This window comes from Leuresthes tenuis, unplaced genomic scaffold, assembly GCF_036924035.1.
Source record: "Leuresthes tenuis unplaced genomic scaffold, fLeuTen1.0.hap1 SCAF_22, whole genome shotgun sequence".
Lineage (NCBI taxonomy): Eukaryota > Metazoa > Chordata > Actinopteri > Atheriniformes > Atherinopsidae > Leuresthes > Leuresthes tenuis.
Window position 1 is genome coordinate 4,916,377 of NW_027325376.1, and position 21,134 is coordinate 4,937,510.

The 21,134-nt window shown below is 39.2% G+C and overlaps 1 protein-coding gene across 1 annotated transcript; it reads left to right on the plus strand.

Annotated features, from left to right (window-relative positions):
- The first annotated feature begins 1,232 nt into the window (after positions 1-1,232).
- Positions 1,233-20,343, plus strand: LOC140281418 (uncharacterized). The gene is made up of 33 exons (XM_072375844.1): positions 1,233-1,410; positions 1,511-1,613; positions 1,713-1,825; positions 3,493-3,575; positions 3,659-3,781; positions 4,230-4,325; positions 5,022-5,165; positions 5,254-5,382; positions 5,476-5,513; positions 5,591-5,625; positions 5,726-6,520; positions 6,600-6,671; positions 6,765-6,867; positions 6,971-7,083; positions 7,279-7,352; positions 7,436-7,558; positions 7,835-7,930; positions 8,427-8,570; positions 8,659-8,787; positions 8,883-8,920; positions 13,306-13,340; positions 13,441-13,569; positions 13,649-13,720; positions 13,814-13,916; positions 14,020-14,132; positions 15,799-15,872; positions 15,956-16,078; positions 16,692-16,787; positions 17,609-17,752; positions 17,842-17,970; positions 18,075-18,112; positions 18,190-18,224; positions 18,325-20,343. The coding sequence occupies exons 2-33, from the start codon at positions 1,516-1,518 to the stop codon at positions 19,758-19,760; spliced, it is 5,073 nt and encodes a 1,690-aa protein (XP_072231945.1). The 5' UTR covers positions 1,233-1,410; positions 1,511-1,515; the 3' UTR covers positions 19,761-20,343.
- Positions 20,344-21,134: the final 791 nt, after the last annotated feature.

Consider the following 21,134-nt stretch of genomic DNA (forward strand, 5'->3'; position numbering starts at 1 on the left):
AAACCTTCCATAAACCTGTGTCTACGTATTTGTTTTGAAATACACTGATTTTAAGAAGGTTATTTAGTTTAATTAAAGAAGAGTTAACATTGACATAAATGTAAAAGTATATATGTGATGCATCATTTAAAGAGAATATTTCTGAGTAACTTTTCTGACACAAGACATCGGCTCATATTATGAATGATGTCTTAATTTTCTTGTACAGTTTATATGAAGTAACACAATTAGCATTATGCTTCAGGAGAGCTCTGCTGGCTCAAACACTGAAGCTTTCAGTCTTTCATTGAGGCCTGTTTGGAGATGTGATGTTTGAAGTTGTTCACAGATCTGAAAACATTATGAATTGGAATTCAGGAGCTACGTCTCAAACCATTTTCTAAAGTTCAGCCTTCTTTCCTCACTTGTCACAAGAACAGTTTGAGCACAGTTGATTGGGTTTGATTATTTACAGATGCTAAAAATCCCCCATGTGTCACCTTTAAGGTTAAAGTACTGACAGCTGGTTGTTAAAACATGAATTATCAAATTACTCTGCCTTCTCCGTGATTCTCTTCATTGTTGTTTTAGTGAATTAAACCCAAGTAAAGCAGAATATTTATATTTAACAACATAAATCCCTCTGACCCGTCATAAGAAAAAGTTTAAGATGTATTAATGACTACAGCAGACCAAGCCCTGAAAAAATGAAAGCAAAGCCTTGATTTTATTGTCTGAGCTGAGTCACTTGCACAGTGTACTGATAGCTGAGTTTCGTTTTCAATATTTGTTACACATTTACAGGAATTCACAAGGCTGCAGCACAGATGGGTGTGCCTGTTTCCAACAAACTTTCTGTTTTGAAGGTGGACTCAGAAAAGCTTTATGTGTGAACTTGCTGTATTCATTTGTATTTTTGGATTAAAAAACTTGCTCCATAACAATCATCTGGCTTCCATAATTGAATATAATATGACCTGTTTCATAAACACTGTAAATAGTTCCATTGTAGCACAAGATTTATTCCCACACACTAAGGTGTGTGCCACTTTAAGTTTGACAGTTTCTGAGCAAAAGTAAGATGAAGTAATATAATTTCGTTCACGAAAAGCAAAACATGTCTTTATGTGCAGTAATTATAAATATATGGCTCGCACATTATGCTCTTGTTTCCGACAGACTTTGAATGCAGCATAACAGCGGCTGTGACATGAAATGAAAAAGAAAGTATCCCGAAGTGTTTAGAGGCTGCATACGTGTGCGGGCAGTTGTTCACTTAGTCTATAGCTGACACTTTCATTTGAAGGTAAGGTCACACAGATGTCCTCATTCTGTCCTGCAGCTCTGTTTGTCTCATGATCCAACAAATCATTTCGTAGAATGCGGCTGAAGATTTCAACTTGAACGGAATCAAACTGTATGAATCTCCAGGTAAGATATAAGTGCTGTTAGCTCAGTTTATCAATCCCAGAATCTTTTTTAAAGACAATCCTTTAATTGACATGAATAATTGATGATTGCCTCCTTCAAGCCATCATGTCCCATGGGTCATACATTCAAAGAGGAACGACACATTTAAACTGCGTGCTGCAGGTTTTATTCCGGACCGAAGACTTTAGAGAAGCTGTGGAAAGGTTTGTTGTAAAGCTTTCACATTATAATGTTCTGTCACATCAAATAGAGATCATTGTGAGCTTCTGTGTTCTCATGTCAGGCTGTATTTACTTTTACAGGCACAGCTGTGGCGATCAGTCCTTTGATAATCATCTCAAGACCTTCTTTGACAACTTGAAGAGAGACAAATTTGAGACCTGTGACATCATAAAGAAGCTCGGCATCAAATCAGGTACAATAAACACTATAAAAAGGGCACTAATGTATACTTTTGACTCATGAGGATTTAATGCATGAATTCCTGCTGGATATAAATCGTAAATTCTTGTTTCTCCCCATGAACTGATGCTTATCTCACTGTAGCTTTGTGTGATTACTTCACAGTTAATAGATAATCAGTTGGTTCATGTTAATTCCGTTTTCTCACATTCACACTGAAGGCTCTGTTTTTGTTGCCAAGTCGATTAAACTGGTCATAAAACATATTTATGAGTGGTGACACTTTCAATAACTGCATTCATGTATTTAATTCCTCGAACCCAACACGATTATATATAAATACATTAAATCTACAGCTTGTGCACCACTGTAATGTAGCAGAGAGGAAGGTGTGGTGGAAATCTTCAGAGATCGTTATGAATATATTGAGCTGTTTTTAAAGCTTGGTAAAAACTTAGCTCATGGTTTAACACACAGGTAACATCAGAAACATAATCTACCTGCAACACAGGTCGATATACAGGCAGATAACACAGGTGAACTCTCTCTGTAGACAACATGGACAGAAACTCACAGCCAACAATTCAACATCTGGTGCGCAGAGGTGCTCCTTCTCAGCTAAATGTGCAGGATTACACCATCTGTTGTTGCTCTGTAATCCTCCTCCTTTACTGTTACCCTTCTGTCTGCAGTCTCCGTCTGCTCCTATAGTCTTTAATCTGACTACAGAGGCGTCAGAGTCGTTCCTGCAGCCATGTCTCAGTGGAAAAATAATATTGCCTCCCTGATATTCCTGCTGCATCCTCATCAGAGGTTCAGGCTTGTCCATTTTATCTTCCAGGGATCTCACGCTTCCCATGATGATGACAGGAAGAAATGCTTTAACCTCCTTTCATGTTTCTCTCCATTTTGTTCCTGCTTTTGATCCAAGACATCTTCTCTTCAACTCATCTTTACTTTGAGGTCTTATTCAAGTGTAACAGATATAAAAAGTGCCAGAATTTGTCACTAACCTTGAGGAAGACGTTTGGGCTGAAACATCTGGATGCATATGAAGCCAGAGTGTGAAACTCTTTTTTGTTCAGATTTTGTAATGATTTGTTCCCAATAATCAGCACCTCCCGACAGTTTTTGGTGTGCTGTATTTTTTTATTATACAAATGACCTGCAGAAATCCCTTCAGCAGCACAGCATCCAAACCAACAAAGAAAGATTTCCCAAAAATCAATAACCTCGAAGGCAAAAGCTTGTTAGAAAATCTCAAGAAGACGCAAAGTAAAGCACAATATGTCCAGAGGTGCTTCAGCATGCTGCCACTGAGGCGGCACCATTAAAGGTAAAATAGATTAATGGAATATAAAAGATCTGATGAGCCAGTTTTCACCCATAAATCAATATTGAAATCCAGGACAGAACACACACTGAACTGAAGCTAATCACAGAATCCTACTTTTTAAGAAAGCAGGAAGCATGTCAGTGAATACGTTTTGCTTGATGGAGTTCCTGAATTCATTTGAGAAAATAACCTTTAAATGTGTTTTTGCAGTCACTCAGTTAATGGGAAAACAGTGAGCTTGTGCTTGATGTCTGAATAAATGAAACGAAATTAAATGACATTCAACTACAGATAAAGTTAATATTTTAATATTTTAGTTAATATTTCATCCTCCTTATTTTTAGCTCCTCGATGGGATGAATTGAGTGATGCTGCTGAGTGTTTTGAGGACATCCTGAGAAATGTGACCACTCCTGGGGCATCACAGGTATAGACTTCACATTAAATCTAATAGATCTGTCAGTATAATGAGAGCATCATGCTAACAGGCTTTGTGTTGTCTTTATTCAGCTGTTTCAGGGACAGCTGACACACAAGAGCAAATGCTCTAAATGTGGCACTGTGACGAGCTCTGATGATCCATTTTGGAGTTTACCTCTTGAACTGATGGAATCACGCAGAGACTACAAAGTGGTAAGAGGTCTGGGTGTGCGCTGCCTTTGGATCAAGTGGATAGAAACCATCTACACAGAGATACACACTGGTCAGACCATATTTACATCAAACTTCACACTTACATGAAGGGGCTGCACGGCGGTGAAGCTGTTAACATCATTGCCTCACCAATTAAAGGGTTAATCCTGGCTGGGGTCTTTCTGTCTGCGTTCTCTCTGGGGCCTCTGACTTCCTCCCACGGTCCAAAAACTCTAAATTGGCCCTTGGAGGGAGAGTGCATGGTTGTTTGTCTCTATGTGGCCCTGTGATGGACGAGCCACCCATCCAGGGTCTACCTGCCTCTTGCCATCGAGGATAGGCTCCAGCACCCCTGCAACTCGCAGAGTTTCAGTGTGTTTTAATCTGAGACTTTAACCTTTAATCTTGGAGCAAATATCAGAGAAAAGTAACTAAATGTGTTTTTCAGGTGGATGGTGTTGCTGAGTACTTCAGTGAGTCACATGTCAGTCGGCCAAACCAGCGGTTCTGTGATCACTGTGCTGCCAAAACTGATGCTACAGTGGTGAGTTCAGACTCATTTTATTATTACATATGTTTGTATGAAGGGAACTTGATGATTTCAGAGTGGCAGCATTTAGAGTTCATTAATTTCATGGAAGCAAACAGAAGTTTTGTACCAAGTTTTTGTATCACTACATTACATAGTAAAACTACATCTGACATTTCTATAAACTCTTCTCTGGTGTCCCACAGTAACACATACTCATTCAGACTCTGCAGATGTAAATAGTTGAAATTAGTTTGTTTTCGAGGGTGTCTGGACTGCCTGAACCATATAGAGGACGAGGAGCTTGTTCATCCTCAGAGTTCAGAGCAAAGCTGCTGCTTTTCCACATTGAAAGGAGTCAGCTGAGGTGGTTCATGCATCTGATGAGGATGTCTGCTGGTAGCTTCTCTTTGGAGGTTTTTCAGACATGTCCAACTGGGAGGAGATCTGACAGCAGACCCAGAACATGCTGGAGGGATTAAATATCCCTTTTGGCCTGGGTGTTGCTTAGGGAAGGATGTCAGGGCTTCACTGTTGGATAATAAGAAGGAAATCAAAGGATTAATGGACACTTTGCTTTTACAAGTATGGCTTTAAAAATAGATGTTGTCTACCCATGATCCTTTTGTGATGGTTTTATATCTGCTGTACTTCTTAAATGCTCAAAGTGAATCAGAAATAGATCATTTTTCCATTTTGTGTTTTCATTAGAAATCTGAAGTGAAGCATCATCCAGAAATTTTGATGCTGCAGTTGAAAAGATTTAAGTTCAACGAAACTTCCAGAGGATTTGTGAAAAACACACGTTGTGTGGAGTTTCCCTACATCCTAGAGATACCACATACAGGAGCTGAGGTACTTTACACTGAATATCTTATGAATAATTCATTATTCTTTTATTCCTGTTGCTGATTTCTGTCATTTTCTCTTCACTGGTTATCAGAGTCAGATCTATGAGCTGTATGCATTTGTGAAACATGCTGGTTCATCGAGTGATGGATATCACACTGTAACAATCAAGTCTCAGGATGATGGGAAGTGGAACAACTTCAGCGACTCAGTTGTCACATATGTACGTGTTCAGTTCAACTTGAGAAAATTATCAATGCTTCAGCACAAAAAGACATTTCTTTAAGAAACAAATTACAATTCTATTCATCTACAGGTTTATCATCAACCTTTCGAAGTGGGTATAACTCACAGGTAACTTCTCATCTTTCTCTCCATTCACACATTTGCTGAATATAACAATGAGCTCACCTTATTTTCACTCCCATCAGGTGCCAGTATGCTTATCTGCTGTTCTACAGGAAAGGTAAGATGATAAACCTTAATGACAAGTTAACTGATGAGTTTCTGAGTGACTGCATGACCTGGTCTGAGTGGATCATCTGTGTTTTGGTTGATCTCTCCAGTTGCTGCTGCAGAGACTTCTTCCACTTCTGGAGCCTTCAAGAAAGATACCAGAGACAACAACAAGCAACATGTTCATGATGTAAAAAGAACAGAAAAAAGGGAAGTTGAGGGAGCAGCAGGTGGGAGTCAGTACAAAATGGACAGATTGGAAACTGAAGAGAAAAGAAGAGTGGATGTTAGAGGAGATCAAGGTGGAGGAAATAGTTCGGTAAAACAGAGAGACGAGAAGATCATGACAGGTCAAAAGAGAACAGGAGCTGAAAAACCAGAGGAAAGTAACCTCAGTAATAATCAGACACTGAGAAGTGGAGCAGAGGGTGAGGGTGCAGCTAAGACTGTGACTCAGGGAAGCAGTGCAAGGTTCACTTCAACCGCCTCCAAAAACATTACCGGACACAGCAATGAGCTACATGATCACAATGTAAAGACAACAGACAGAAATAATGGTGAGAGGGCAGCAGCTGGGAATCAGGACGATGTGGGCAGAGGGAAAACTGAAGGGACAAGAGGGATGAATGTTAGAGAGGCTCAAAACAGAGAGACTCATGTGGAAAAACAGAGAGATGAGGAGAAGATGAAGACAGATCAAAGCACAACTAGAGCTCAAATGCAGAGGAAAAGTGAGCTCAGTAATGATCAGAGAGGGAGCAGTGGAGGAGACGGTGTGGCTGCTTCAGACACTTTGACTCCAAACATCACAGCAGGGTCCTCTTCAGAAGCCTCCAAGTTCAATACCAGAGACAACAATGAGCAACATGTTCATGATGTTAAGGCTGGCAGAGAAACAGCGAAGGGTGAGGAGTCATGAGGAATCCACACATATACATTCATTCTGTCCTGCATCTATTTTGGTTTAATCATCAAACTTATCAGTTTCTAGTAAACATGGAGCAGGTGCTTCCTCCTTGGACTCAAGAAAAACGCCTCAATATGATCAATACTCTGGTAAGATATACATCCTTTTGGCTCAGTTTGTCATTCATCTTTTAAAAACAGCCCTGCAGCTAACATGCATAACTGACACTTACCTCCATCAAGGCAAAAAGTACCATGGGCTGTACAACCAAGGAGCAACAAGCTACTTGAACAGCGTGCTGCAGGTGCTGTTCATGACCAGAGACTTCAGAGAAGCTGTGGAAAGGTTTGTTGTAAAACTCAGGCTCAGTAAAATGTTTCATTGAACCAAACAGAGATAACTGTTCACTTCTGTGTTTCTCATCTCTGATTGTATTTCATTTCCATAGCAACCGCTGTGACGATCAGTCTCTTGATAAACATCTTAAAACTCTCTTTGAGGACTTGAAGAATCATCCAGTTGAAACTAAAAACATCACAAAGAAGCTGGGCATCACCAGAGGTACAAGACATTCCCTACACTCTGAAGGACAGAGATAATGGAAAAATACTTAAAGCCATTCATATCAAATGTAGATAAAGATGTGAAATTTACAGTGAGTTGTGCTACTTGTCTGGATAAATGAAAACCAGCTTCAAGGATATTAAACTACAGATAAAGTTAATATTTCATCCTCCTCATTTTTATCCCATCAAGTGAATGAACAAAGAGATGCTGCTGAGTGTTTTGAGGACATCCTGAGAAATGTGACCACTCCTGGGGCATCACAGGTATAGACTTCACATTAAATCTAACAGATCTGTCAGTATAATGAGAGCATCATGCTAACAGGCTTTGTGTTGTCTTTATTCAGCTGTTTCAGGGACAGCTGACACACAAGAGCAAATGCTCTGCATGTGGCACTGAGACGAGCTCTGATGATCCATTTTGGAGTCTTCCTCTTGAACTGGTGGGATCCTACAAAGACTACAAAGTGGTAAGACACCTGACATTACATTCATTTAGGAGATACAGAAACACATATTTATATATTGTTGATATTAATTATAATATAGCTGCACAAGGACAGCACACTGTTGGTCAGATCACATTTACATAAAAAATCCCTTATATTAGCATCAGAAATTTGTTCAATTTTGGAAATATTTCATGTATTGATTGATAATTTAACTGTATTTTGATCTAAGATGATAACCTGATTATTTAATCTTGTGGCAAATATCAGAGAAAACTAACTAAATGTGTTTTTCAGGTGGATGGTGTTGCTGAGTACTTCAGTGAGTCACATGTCAGTCAGCCAAACCAGCTGTTCTGTGATCACTGTGCTGCCAAAACTGATGCTACAGTGGTGAGTTCAGACTCATTATATTATTACATATGTTTGTATGAAGGGAACTTGATGATTTCAGAGTGGCAGAAGAAAATGAATGGATCAGTGGACACTGAGCTCATTTATACACGATTGATGAATCTGTAAAATCAGGCATCTTTTTCAGTCTGAAGCTGAGTCACTAAAAGTCACTAAAGGTTAAAGCTGAGTTTCAACATGAGCAAACTAAACACAGAAAACCTAAATCTGTGTTCTTCTTAACCTTATCTGTACTCAGTGAACACTTAAAGCTCCAGTGCTGTTTCTGTGACTCTGTATGGACTTTGGGCCTGTGTCCTGACATCTTTCAACAAAGTATTTCTACATTCATCTTTCACATTTTGCAGAGCACTTTGATGTGGGAAGAATGTTCATAGTGTCTGAGTTTCTCATCTCAAAGGGATGGTTTTATATCTGCTGTACTTCTTAAATGCTCAAAGTGAATCAGAAATAGATAATTTTGTGTTTTCATTAGAAACCTGAAGTGAAGCATCATCCAGAAATTTTGATGCTGCAGTTGAAAAGATTTAAGTTCAACGAAACTTATAGAGGATTTGTGACAATCTCACGTTGTGTGGAGTTTCCCTACATCCTAGAGATACCACATACAGGAGCTGAGGTACTTTACACTGAATATCTTTCATATAATTCATTATTCTTTTATTCCTGTTGCTGATTTCTGTCATTTTCTCTTCACTGGTTATCAGACTCAGATCTATGAGCTGTATGCATTTGTGGAACATGTTGGTGGACCGAAATATGGATATCACACTGTAACAATCAAGTCTCAGGATGATGAGAAGTGGTACAAGTTCAGCGACTCTGCTGTCACATTGGTATGTGTTCAGTGTTACTGCGAAAAAAATCATCAATGCCGAAGCACAAAATAAATAGTTGTTAATAAACAAATTGAGATTCTTTTCATGTACAGGCTTATCATCAACCATTCAAAGTGGGTATAACTCACAGGTAACTTCTCATCTTTCTCTCCATTCACACATTTGATGAATATAACAATGAGCTCACCTTATTTTTACTCCCATCAGCTCCCGGGATGCTTATCTGCTGTTCTACAGGAAAGGTAAGATGATAAACCTTAATGACAAGTTAACTGATGAGTTTCTGAGTGACTGCATGACCTGGTCTGAGTGGATCATCTGTGTTTTGGTTGATCTCTCCAGTTGCTGCTCCAGATACTTCTTCCACTTCTGAAGCCTTCAAGAAAGATACCAGAGACAACAACAAGCAACATGTTCATGATGTAAAAAGAACAGAAAAAAGGGAAGTTGAGGGAGCAGCAGCTGGGAGTCAGTACAAAATGGACAGAAGGGGAAGTGAAGAGAAAAGAAGAGTGGATGTTAGAGGGGATCAAGGTGGAGGAAATAGTTCGGTAAAACAGAGAGATGAGAAGATCATGACAGGTCAAAAGAGAACAGGAGCTGAAATACCAGAGGAAAGTAACCTCAGTAATAATCAGACACTGAGATGTGGAGGAGAGGGTGAGGGTGCAGCTAAGACTGTGACTCAGGGAAGCAGTGCAAGGTTCACTTCAACCGCCTCCAAAAACATTACCGGATACAGCAATGAGCTACATGATCACAATGTAAAGACAACAGACAGAAATAATGGTGAGAGGGCAGCAGCTGGGAATCAGGACGATGTGGGCAGAGGGAAAACTGAAGGGACAAGAGGGATGAATGTTAGAGAGGCTCAAAACAGAGAGACTCGTGATGAAAAACAGAGAGATGAGGAGAAGATGAAGACAGATCAAAGCACAACTAGAGCTCAAATGCAGAGGAAAAGTGAGCTCAGTAATGATCAGAGAGGGAGCAGTGGAGGAGACGGTGTGGCTGCTTCAGACACTTTGACTCCAAACATTACAGCAGGGTCCTCTTCAGAAGCCTCCAAGTTCAATACCAGAGACAACAATGAGCAACATGTTCATGATGTTAAGGCTGGCAGAGAAACAGCGAAGGGTGAGGAGTCATGAGGAATCCACACATATACATTCATTCTGTCCTGCATCTATTTTGGTTTAATCATCAAACTTATCAGTTTCTAGTAAACATGGAGCAGGTGCTTCCTCCTTGGACTCAAGAAAAACGCCTCAATATGATCAATACTCTGGTAAGATATACATCCTTTTGGCTCAGTTTGTCATTCATCTTTTAAAAACAGCCCTGCAGCTAACATGAATAACTGACACTTACTTCCATCAAGGCAAAAAGTACCATGGGCTGTACAACCAAGGAGCAACATGCTACTTGAACAGCGTGCTGCAGGTGCTGTTCATGACCAGAGACTTCAGAGAAGCTGTGGAAAGGTTTGTTGTAAAACTCAGGCTCAGTAAAATGTTTCATTGAACCAAACAGAGATAACTGTTCACTTCTGTGTTTCTCATCTCTGATTGTATTTCATTTCCATAGCAACCGCTGTGACGATCGGTCTCTTGATAAACATCTTAAAACTCTCTTTGAGGACTTGAAGAATCATCCAGTTGAAACTAAAAACATCACAAAGAAGCTGGGCATCACCAGAGGTACAAGACATTTCCTACACTCTGAAGGACAGAAAAAATACTTGATAAAATAACCTTTAAATGTGTTTTTGCAGTCACTCAGTTAATGGGAAAACAGTGAGAAATTAAAAGATTCAAGTATATTAAACTACAGATAAAGTTAATATTTCATCCTCATTTTTATCCCATTAAGTGAATGAACAAAGAGATGCTGCTGAGTGTTTTGAGAACATCCTGAGAAATGTGACCACTCCTGAGGCATCACAGGTATAGACTTCACATTAAATCTAACAGATCTGTCAGTATAATGAGAGCATCATGCTAACAGGCTTTGTGTTGTCTTTATTCAGCTGTTTCAGGGACAGCTGACACACAAGAGCAAATGCTCTGCATGTGGCACTGAGACGAGCTCTGATGATCCATTTTTTAATCTACCTCTTGAACTGGTGGAATCCTACAAAGACTACAAAGTGGTAAGATACCTGACATTACATTCATTTAGGAGGTGCTTTAATCCAGAGAGACTTCTAAGTCAGGAATATATTTGGGGTCAAAGCTGGATCCGTCTTTTACATAAAGGACACTTCAACATGAGAGAAGTTAGGCATTGATCTTCAGATTGAAGGTCCACTCTACCTCTGGGATATACAGCTGCTCCTCTCCATTCTGCCCCCCCCCCCCCCCCCCCCCCCATCCATCCATTTTCTATACCTGCTGCATCCTCCTCAGTTCATGGGACGGCTGGAGCGTATCCCAGCTGCTACAGGGTGAGAGTGGGGCTTCACCCAGGGCAGGTTATCAGTCCATCACAACTCCACAGTCCATCATCTTCACTAAATTAGATCATTGACAGGATATACTGATGAGAATAAACATAACATGCATTGCTCGATGAGGTCAGCATATCTAGACAACTGTTGGTTCAGTCACAGTTACATAAAACATCACTGACATTAGTTTCTGAAATCTGTCAAACTGTGAAAGTATTTAATGTTTTATTGAGAAATGAAGTTTGTTTTGATCTGAGAAAATAACCAGATTTTTTTTAATCTTCTTACAAATTTCAGGGATAAGTAACTGAATGTATTTTTCAGGTGGATGGTGTTGCTGATTTCTTCAGAGAGGCTGATGTCAGTGGGCCAAACCAGCTGTTCTGTGATAGCTGTGATGCCAAAGCTGATGCTACACTGGTAATTTGATGATTTTACTGTAATGTAAACACAGAAGTTGAGTCTATTCCAGAATTAACATTGTGTCACATTATATTATTGTATAACTGTCTCTGTTATGTTGCAGAAAACTAAATGTGACATTTCTTCAAACTCTTCTCTGTTGTCCCACAGTAACATTTGCACTGATCATTGTGATGAGACTGGCCAGCTGCTGCTTTCTGCTTCTGTTCTGAAATAGTGGCACTAAAACAGGCTGATATCATCATTGCTGCAAATGTTTCCAAAATAGAAAAATAATATCGATGTAGTTTCCTCAGCTATTCCACAAATAGTCTCTTTAGATAAAATCTGCATTTGAATCTGCAGAATCTTTATGTGAGGCCGTGGTTCCCCACCTTTGTCCTCAAGGAACACCTCCCTGCATGTTTTCCATGTTTCTTTGCTTCAGCACAACTCATTCAAATGAATGGGTCTTCATCTGCCTTCTGCAGAGCTTGAAGAGGTTGCCCATTCATCTAAATCAGGTGTGTTGGAGCAGGGAAACATGGAAACATGCAGTCTGTTATGCACCAGAAGCTTCCTTTTTATTAAATGGCTGACAGCTAATGATAATTACATCATTATTATTTGCTTTATTTATATATTTGTTTGCATTTAGTTCATGAACAGCTCAGCAACAATCACTACATCAGGAGTGTGATCACTTTCCTTTTTATTAAAGATATTCTGTCCCTTTTCACCTGTTAGTTTGCTTCCTGTCTTTGTTTCACCAGCTGCTTCATATTTGCATTATCAGTCAAGTTTGGGATTATTGTGGTGCTTTAAACTTTATTTTGACTGTAAGGTCTGTTTGGGTCTGATCACTGCACTTGACTCCAGCCTGTCTATCAAATCTTGGATTTAGGATTTTAATCTGATATTAAGATATCTGCTGGAGACACTGGATGGTCAGAAATGATGAATTGTAAAATTATAGCCCGACCCCACGGCATGCATAACCCTGCATATAGTTTAATGTCCTCTGTACTTATTACTCGCCTGAAGAGTACTACAAACTGTCATGTTTTAATTCACAGTGTTTGTGTTTCCATTAGAAATCTGAAATAACGCATCATCCAGAGGTTTTGATGCTGATGTTGAAGAGATTCAAGTTCGACTACAATTACATGAATTATGTGAAAATGAATCAAAGTGTGGTGACTCCCTACAAACTGCAGATACCACCAAGTGGAGCTCAGGTACCCTACAGTGAATATGTTTTTAAAAATGTTCTATCGTCTTATTTCTGTTGCTGATTTCTGTCATTTTCTCTCTTCACTGGTTATCAGAGTCAGATCTATGAGCTGTATGCATTTGTGGAACATGTTGGTGAACTGAAACATGGACATTACACTGTAACAATCAGGTCCCAGGATGATGGGAAGTGGTACAAGTTCAATGACAGTGAAGTCACATCGGTATGTATTTAGTGTTCTTGTTAAAAAATGAACAATGTTTCAGCACAGAGAAAAATAGCTGTTTTAAAACAAATCATCATTTTCATGTACAGGCTTATTACCAACAATCCCAGGAGTATCAAAGTCACAGGTATCTTCTGATCTTTCTCTCCATTCACACATTTGATGAATATAACAATGAGCTCACCTTATTTTTACTCCCATCAGGTCCCGGGATGCTTATCTGCTGTTCTACAGGAAAGGTAAGATGATAAACCTTAATGACAAGTTAACTGATGAGTTTCTGAATGACTGCATGACCTGATCTGAGTGGATCATCTGTGTTTTGGTTGATCTCTCCAGCTGCTGCTGCAGATACTTTGAGTCAAGACATCACAGCAGGGTCCTCTTCAGAAGCCTCCAAGTTCAATACCAGAGACAACAATGAGCAACATGTTCATGATGTTAAGGCTGGCAGAGAAACAGCGAAGGGTGAGGAGTCATGAGGAATCCACACATATACATTCATTCTGTCCTGCATCTATTTTGGTTTAATCATCAAACTTATCAGTTTCTAGTAAACATGGAGCAGGTTCTTCCTCCTTGGACTCAAGAAAAACGTCTCAATATGATCAATACTCTGGTAAGATATACATCCTTTTGGCTCAGTTTGTCATTCATCTTTTAAAAACAGCCCTGCAGCTAACATGCATAACTGACACTTACTTCCATCAAGGCAAAAAGTACCATGGGCTGTACAACCAAGGAGCAACATGCTACTTGAACAGCGTGCTGCAGGTGCTGTTCATGACCAGAGACTTCAGAGAAGCTGTGGAAAGGTTTGTTGTAAAACTCCGGCTCAGTAAAATGTTTCATCGAACCAAACAGAGATAACTGTTCACTTCTGTGTTTCTCATCTCTGATTGTATTTCATTTTCATAGCAACCGCTGTGACGATCAGTCTCTTGATAAACATCTTAAAACTCTCTTTGAGAACTTGAAGAAACATCCAGTTGAAACTAAAAACATCACAAAGAAGCTGGGCATCACCAGAGGTACAAGACATTCCCTACACTCTGAAGGGCCGATGATCATTTCCTCAGTTTTGGGCTGAAAGAGACTTTATTTGTCAGGATTTAATTTAATTTGATTTCAAACCTTTATCTAAGCCTCAAAAATCATTGAGGTATTTTTTTAAGACAATACTCAGTACTCCTTAAAAACAGGTGCACACTGAAGTAAGGTGGTTTGAGAGCAAAGTCTTAAAATGTCCAGGAGTAGTGAGAGGGCCAATCATGAGAATGTTTTGAAGATGGTTCGATGTGGTTGGTGAAAAAAAACAAAAAGAAGATTTTCCTAGTTCAGAGCGGACCTGTGGGACTTTAAGTGTAGGATAGTCAGCTGAGCGGGTTTGGTAAGTTCCTGTGGTCCAGTCCAGCATGGATGATACATATGGTGGTAAATGTCCAGTGAGAGCTTTGTGAATAAAAAGATAAAAGTGTTTATCCCGTCTCTGTGTGAGAGAGGTCCAGCCAGCTTTGTTGTACAGGGAGCAGTGGTGAGTATTACAGGGATCTCCAGTAATAAACCTGATGGCAGAGTGATAAACTGAGTCGAGGGGTAGCAGGAGCATGCCTATAGATTATGTCACCATAATCAAAGACTGACAAAAAGATTGCCTCGACTATACTTTTCCTTCAGTCCAAGGAGAAACTGGACCTGTTTCTGTATAAGAATCCGAGTTTTTGCTGGAGTTTTGTGACAAGATTTTCAAAATGGTGTTTAAAAGTAAATGAGTGATTGAGCCAAATGCCAAGGTATTTATAGTCTGTGACTCTCTCAATATAGCAACCAGTCAGTGTTGATAAGTACAAACTGCTAAAATCAATACCTTTTGCTCCAGAAAAAAGCATGAACTTTGTTTTGCTTAAGTTTTAGATCAACAAATGCATTTTGAAGAGCAACAAAAGAGAGTTGCAGGTTCTCAACTGCAAGTTGTACAGTGTCAGCAATGCAAAACAAAACAGTGTCATCTGCATAAACATGAGCATTACAATTTTCTAACACAGAGGCAATATCACTTATATAAATTGTAAATAAAACAGGTCCCAGAACTGATCCTTGTGGAGCACCTTTTGTTGCTGATAAAATTCTGATCGGATGCTTCTGGCTTTCACACACTGAGTTTTTTCCCAAAGGTAATTTTGAAATCATCTACAGGCAGATGAATCAAACCCCATTTTAGGTAATTTCTGAGTAAGCGGAGAATGGTCAACCATATCAAAAGCTTTTGATAAAAAGGATGAATACATATCTTCAAAATCACAAATCATCTCTATCACCAACATGCACACATTAACAGTTTAATTTGTTTGGTTCTTCCTCTCCTTTATGAACATACTGAACTAAAACTGATCCACAGAATCATGAACAAAAGAAAATAATGGAAAATAACCAGTTCAACCAGCAAGTTGTTCTGGTGGGAGTTCCCTGAAGCAGTTCACAAGATAACTATTCAAAGTGTCGAATTTAACTTTTACCATCACTCAGTTGATGGAAAAATACTTAAAGCCATTCATATCTATTGTAGAAAAAGTTGTGAAATTTCCTTTAAGTTACAGTGAGTTGTGCTACTTGTCTGGATAAATGAAAACCAGCTTCAAGGATATTAAACTACAGATAAAGTTAATATTTCATCCTCCTCATTTTTATCCCATCAAGTGTATGAACAAAGAGATGCTGCTGAGTGTTTTGAGGACATCCTGAGAAATGTGACCACTCCTGAGGCATCACAGGTATAGACTTCACATTAAATCTAACAGATCTGTCAGTATAATGAGAGCATCATGCTAACAGGCTTTGTGTTGTCTTTATTCAGCTGTTTCAGGGACAGCTGACACACAAGAGCAAATGCTCTGCATGTGGCACTGAGACGAGCTCTGATGATCCATTTTTTAATCTACCTCTTGAACTGGTGGGATCCTACAAAGACTACAAAGTGGTAAGATACCTGACATTACATTCATTTAGGAGGTGCTTTAATCCAGAGAGACTTCTAAGTCAGGAATATATTTGGGGTCAAAGCTGGATCCATCTTTTACATAAGGACACTTCAACACTTCAACATCAGAGAAGTTAGGCATTGATCTTCAGATTGAAGGTCCACTCTACCTCTGGGATATACAGCTGCTCCTCTCCAGTCTGCCCCCCCCATCCATCCATTTTCTATACCTGCTGCATCCTCCTCAGTTCATGGGACGGCTGGAGCGTATCCCAGCTGTTACAGGGTGAGAGTGGGGCTTCACCCAGGGCAGGTTATCAGTCCATCACAACTCCGCAGTCCATCATCTTCACTAAATTAGATCATTGACAGGATATACTGATGAGAATAAACATAACATGCATTGCTCGATGAGGTCAGCATATCTAGACAACTGTTGGTTCAGTCACAGTTACATAAAACATCACTGACATTAGTTCCTGAAATCTGTCAAACTGTGAAAGTATTTAATGTTTCATTGAGAAATGCAGTTTGTTTTGATCTGAGAAAATAACCTGATATTTTTTAATCTTCTTACAAATTTCAGGGAAAAGTAACTGAATGTATTTTTCAGGTGGATGGTGTTGCTGATTTCTTCAGAGAGGCTGATGTCAGTGGGCCAAACCAGCTGTTCTGTGATAGCTGTGATGCCAAAGCTGATGCTACACTGGTAATTTGATGATTTTACTGAAATGTAAACACAGAAGTTGAGTCTATTCCAGAATTGAGATTGTGTCACATCATATTATTGTATAACTGTCTCTGTTATGTTGCAGAAAACCAAATGTGACATTTCTTCAAACTCTTCTCTGTTGTCCCACAGTAACATTTGCACTGATCATTGTGATGAGACTGGCCAGCTGCTGCTTTCTGCTTCTGTTCTGAAATAGTGGCACTAAAACAGGCTGATATCATCACTTTGTGTTCACATGTCATTAATAAACTGTGTTGCTCAGTTTTTGTTTAGAAACAGAAGTTGATGAAAGGGACACATTTTTTTTCACCAGAAGCTTTCTATTTATTAAATGGCTGACAGCTAATGATAATTACATCATTATTATTTGCTTTATTTTTATATTTGTTTGCATTTAGTTAATGAAAAGCTCAGCAACAATCACTACAACAGGAGTGTGATCACTTTCCTTTTTGTTAAAGATATTCTGTCCCTTTTTACCAGCTTGTTTGCTTCCTGTCTTTGTTTCATCAGTTCATTTCCTTTGATCATTTTAAAGTTTAAACCTTTTTCCACTGTTCAGTCTGTTGTGGTCTGCACCAATCCCTGCACTTGATTCCATTCTGTCAATCAAAGTTTTGGATTTTAACCTGTTGTTAATATTAAGATGTGTTTGTTATTCTAGATGGCCAGAAATGATTCAACCCCCACGGCATACATAACCCTGCATATAGTTTAATGTCCTCTGTACTTATTACTCACCTGAAGAGTACTACAAACTGCCATGTTTTAATTCACAGTGTTTGTGTTTCCATTAGAAATCTGAAATAACGCATCATCCAGAGGTTTTGATGCTGATGTTGAAGAGATTCAAGTTCGACTACAATTACATGACTTATGTGAAAATGAATCAAAGTGTGGTGACTCCCTACAAACTGCAGATACCACCAAGTGGAGCTCAGGTACCCTACAGTGAATATGTTTTTAAAAATGTTCTATCGTCTTATTTCTGTTGCTGATTACTTCATTTTCTCTCTTCACTGGTTATCAGAGTCAGATCTATGAGCTGTATGCATTTGTGGAACATGTTGGTGAACTGAAATATGGACATTACACTGTAACAATCAGGTCCCAGGATGATGGGAAGTGGTACCACTTCAATGACAGTGAAGTCAGATTGGTATGTTATTATTAATGTTATTATTAATGTTATTATTTGAACGAAGTCAATGTTTCATCACAAAGAAAAAAATCATCATTAAACACTTTGCTGTTCTTGTACAGCTTAGTTTCCAACCATTCCAAGTGGATATCACTGAGAGGTAACTTCTCATCTTTCTCTCCATTCACACATTTGATGAATATAACAATGAGCTCACCTTATTTTTACTACCATCAGGTCCCGGGATGCTTATCTGCTGTTCTACAGGAAAGGTAAGATGATAAACCTTAATGACAAGTTAACTGATGAGTTTCTGAGTGACTGTATGACCTGGTCTGAGTGGATCATCTGTGTTTTGGTTGATCTCTCCAGCTGCTGCTGCAGAGACTTCTTCCACTTCTGAAGCCTTCAAGAAAGATACCAGAGACAACAACAAGCAACATGTTCATGATGTAAAAAGAACAGAAAAAAGGGAAGTTGAGGGAGCAGCAGCTGGGAGTCAGTACAAAATGGACAGAAGGGAAAGTGAAGAGAAAAGAAGAGTGGATGTTAGAGGGGATCAAGGTGGAGGAAATAGTTCGGTAAAACAGAGAGATGAGAAGATCATGACAGGTCAAAAGAGAACAGGAGCTGAAATACCAGAGGAAAGTAACCTCAGTAAAAATAAGGTATCAAGAAGTGGAGCAGAGGGTGAGGGTGCAGCTAAGACTGTGACTCAGGGAAGCAGTGCAAGGTTCACTTCAACCGTCTCCAAAAACATTACCGGACACAGCAATGAGCAACATGATCACAATGTAAAGACAACAGACAGAAATAATGGTGAGAGGGCAGCAGCTGGGAATCAGGACGATGTGGGCAGAGGGAAAACTGAAGGGACAAGAGGGATGAATGTTAGAGAGGCTCAAAACAGAGAGACTCATGTGGAAAAACAGAGAGATGAGGAGAAGATGAAGACGGATCGAAAGATGGCAGAATCTCAAATGCCAGAGAATAGTGACGTCAGTTATGATCACAATCAGAGAAGTGGGGAACTTAAGGTCAGTGGTAGAACACCAAGACAACAAGAGCAGCAAAGAGAGATCAGCACCGTTCAGGACAAGCTCATGAAAACAGACGAGGATCGTTCAGGAAGGATGGAACCTGTTTTAGACAGCACACAGAAATCAGAAGGTCAGAGTTCAGGAAAGAATCTGGAATTTATTGGTGTACAGGTAAATGGAGATGAAGAGGTAAAACAATATAAGTTAATGAGAGATAATTATCCAATTAGAGGAGATGAGACTCAAAACAGGAAACAGGGGGACAGAAAAGACAGCAGTGACAAACTAAGACCCGGTCCTCCATGTTCTCATCAGGAGCTGAGTGGAAATCAGTGTGAGCACAGCAGAGGTTTTAAAGATGTGCCGGTAAAAGGAAAGTCAGAAAGTCCCTGTGATGGCAGGGAAGGTAATCAGGAAACTCTTCAACTAAATGACCAACTTGGACAGTGTTCCAGCCTTCCAGTGAGGGCAGACCAGACATCATCTTATACAACTCACAGTGATGTCAACACAGAGGAAGCAGGTGTGAATGCAGAATGTGATCCAGAGGCAGGTGATGTCGATCTCTTGACCAGTGGTCTTCAAAACTTAAGTTTGAAAGATCAGTCGATGGCAGTGGGGGTCACAGATACAAACAAAACTGGAGGAAGAGAAACAAGTTTTTTTGTTGTAAATATGCCACAAGTCGAGAATGAAAATGCAGATGGATGTGATGAGGGAAGAAATGTGTGTACTCGTGTGACAAACACTTTCACCTCTTACTTTTAAGTAACTGATCAGATTTTAGAGTCAGAATGAGACAAATAGGAAATTTAATCCACAAGATACTTATATACTTTAGATTTTCATGTGTTTTCAGATTTGTCTGAGACCTTTCAACACCACTGGCATCATTTGTTTCTGTGATTTAAGGTTCATGTGTTGAGTTTCTATGATTGCATTGTGATCTTTTTCAGTTTGGTTGACTCTGTTAAACTCTTTTTGTGTAATTATACTGTCCATCACTTCCTGTTTGCCAGAGGACTGTAGATCTCTCAAGGGAGATGATTTTAAGTATCCATTACATACGTAGAGAAGAGAAATCAGTCATTAATTTGAGGCTATTCTTCCTGTAATGGATCATTTTAAGTAAGTTGTTATTTGAGTCTTTGAGGAAATTTATTTTCACATGAATATTTTAGATGTTTTGTGTTTTCATTTGTTTCTATGTTTTATTTTTGGCTTCAGTACCATCCAATGACGGCTGTCAAAAAAGACTTGCTGAGCATGTTTATTGACACGTTTTAGAAAAACCAATCAGCTTGCTTTGCTTTTATGTCTTTAATTTCTTCAGTGTAAATGTGATGAATAAATACCCTCTTAAATCTGTCCCTTGTGTAGTTTGTTTGTGTTTAATATCCCAAATTGAAGCAAATCATCATGTGTTTTTCGCTTAGATCAGTAAATGTGCATCAGATTTACCAGAAGGCATGTGGATCATCATCATCACAGAACACACCAGAGCAAAGCTGAGACTCATCATCTTTGTTTCTGCAAACACAAAACTTATTGTTTTCTCTGGATTTTTTATCATTATTTCATGAGGAAATGATTACGTTGAGGATCAGTCTGTGAACTGCAGACTGCTTGGCTTCACTGACCAAATCAACACAGGTTTAAAACTCCACAGTAACTGGCTACATCCTGGGATCTATCAATGAAAAGTCAGCGACTCATTAACTCCAGCAGCAGAGTTAAAACTTTTCCATAACACCCACAACACAATCTGTAGTTAGAGCTACGGGGGAAACAATCTAACCATTTTACACTTGTTTGCCCAACTTCAGATTTATCATAATCACAGTTAGTACCTCTGAATTTAAAGTTAGCCATGTGAAAATGAAAGTACAGTCTCCTCCAGTGTACGATTTGATTAATACAGCTTCTCTTAAACAACACACGCCTTGTTACACCATGTTATTTAATATTAACTAAACCAAAAAACATAAGAAGTGACTCCAACCTTAATGTTTCCATATAAATTAAAAGGTGAAGTCGCAGCCAGGTGCTGCCGATCAAATGCACCTGATGAATCAATCCCAAGCAAGTGTGAGCACCTCCATAAAAGCAGATGTTTTAGCATTTGTTGCTGCCCATCAATCT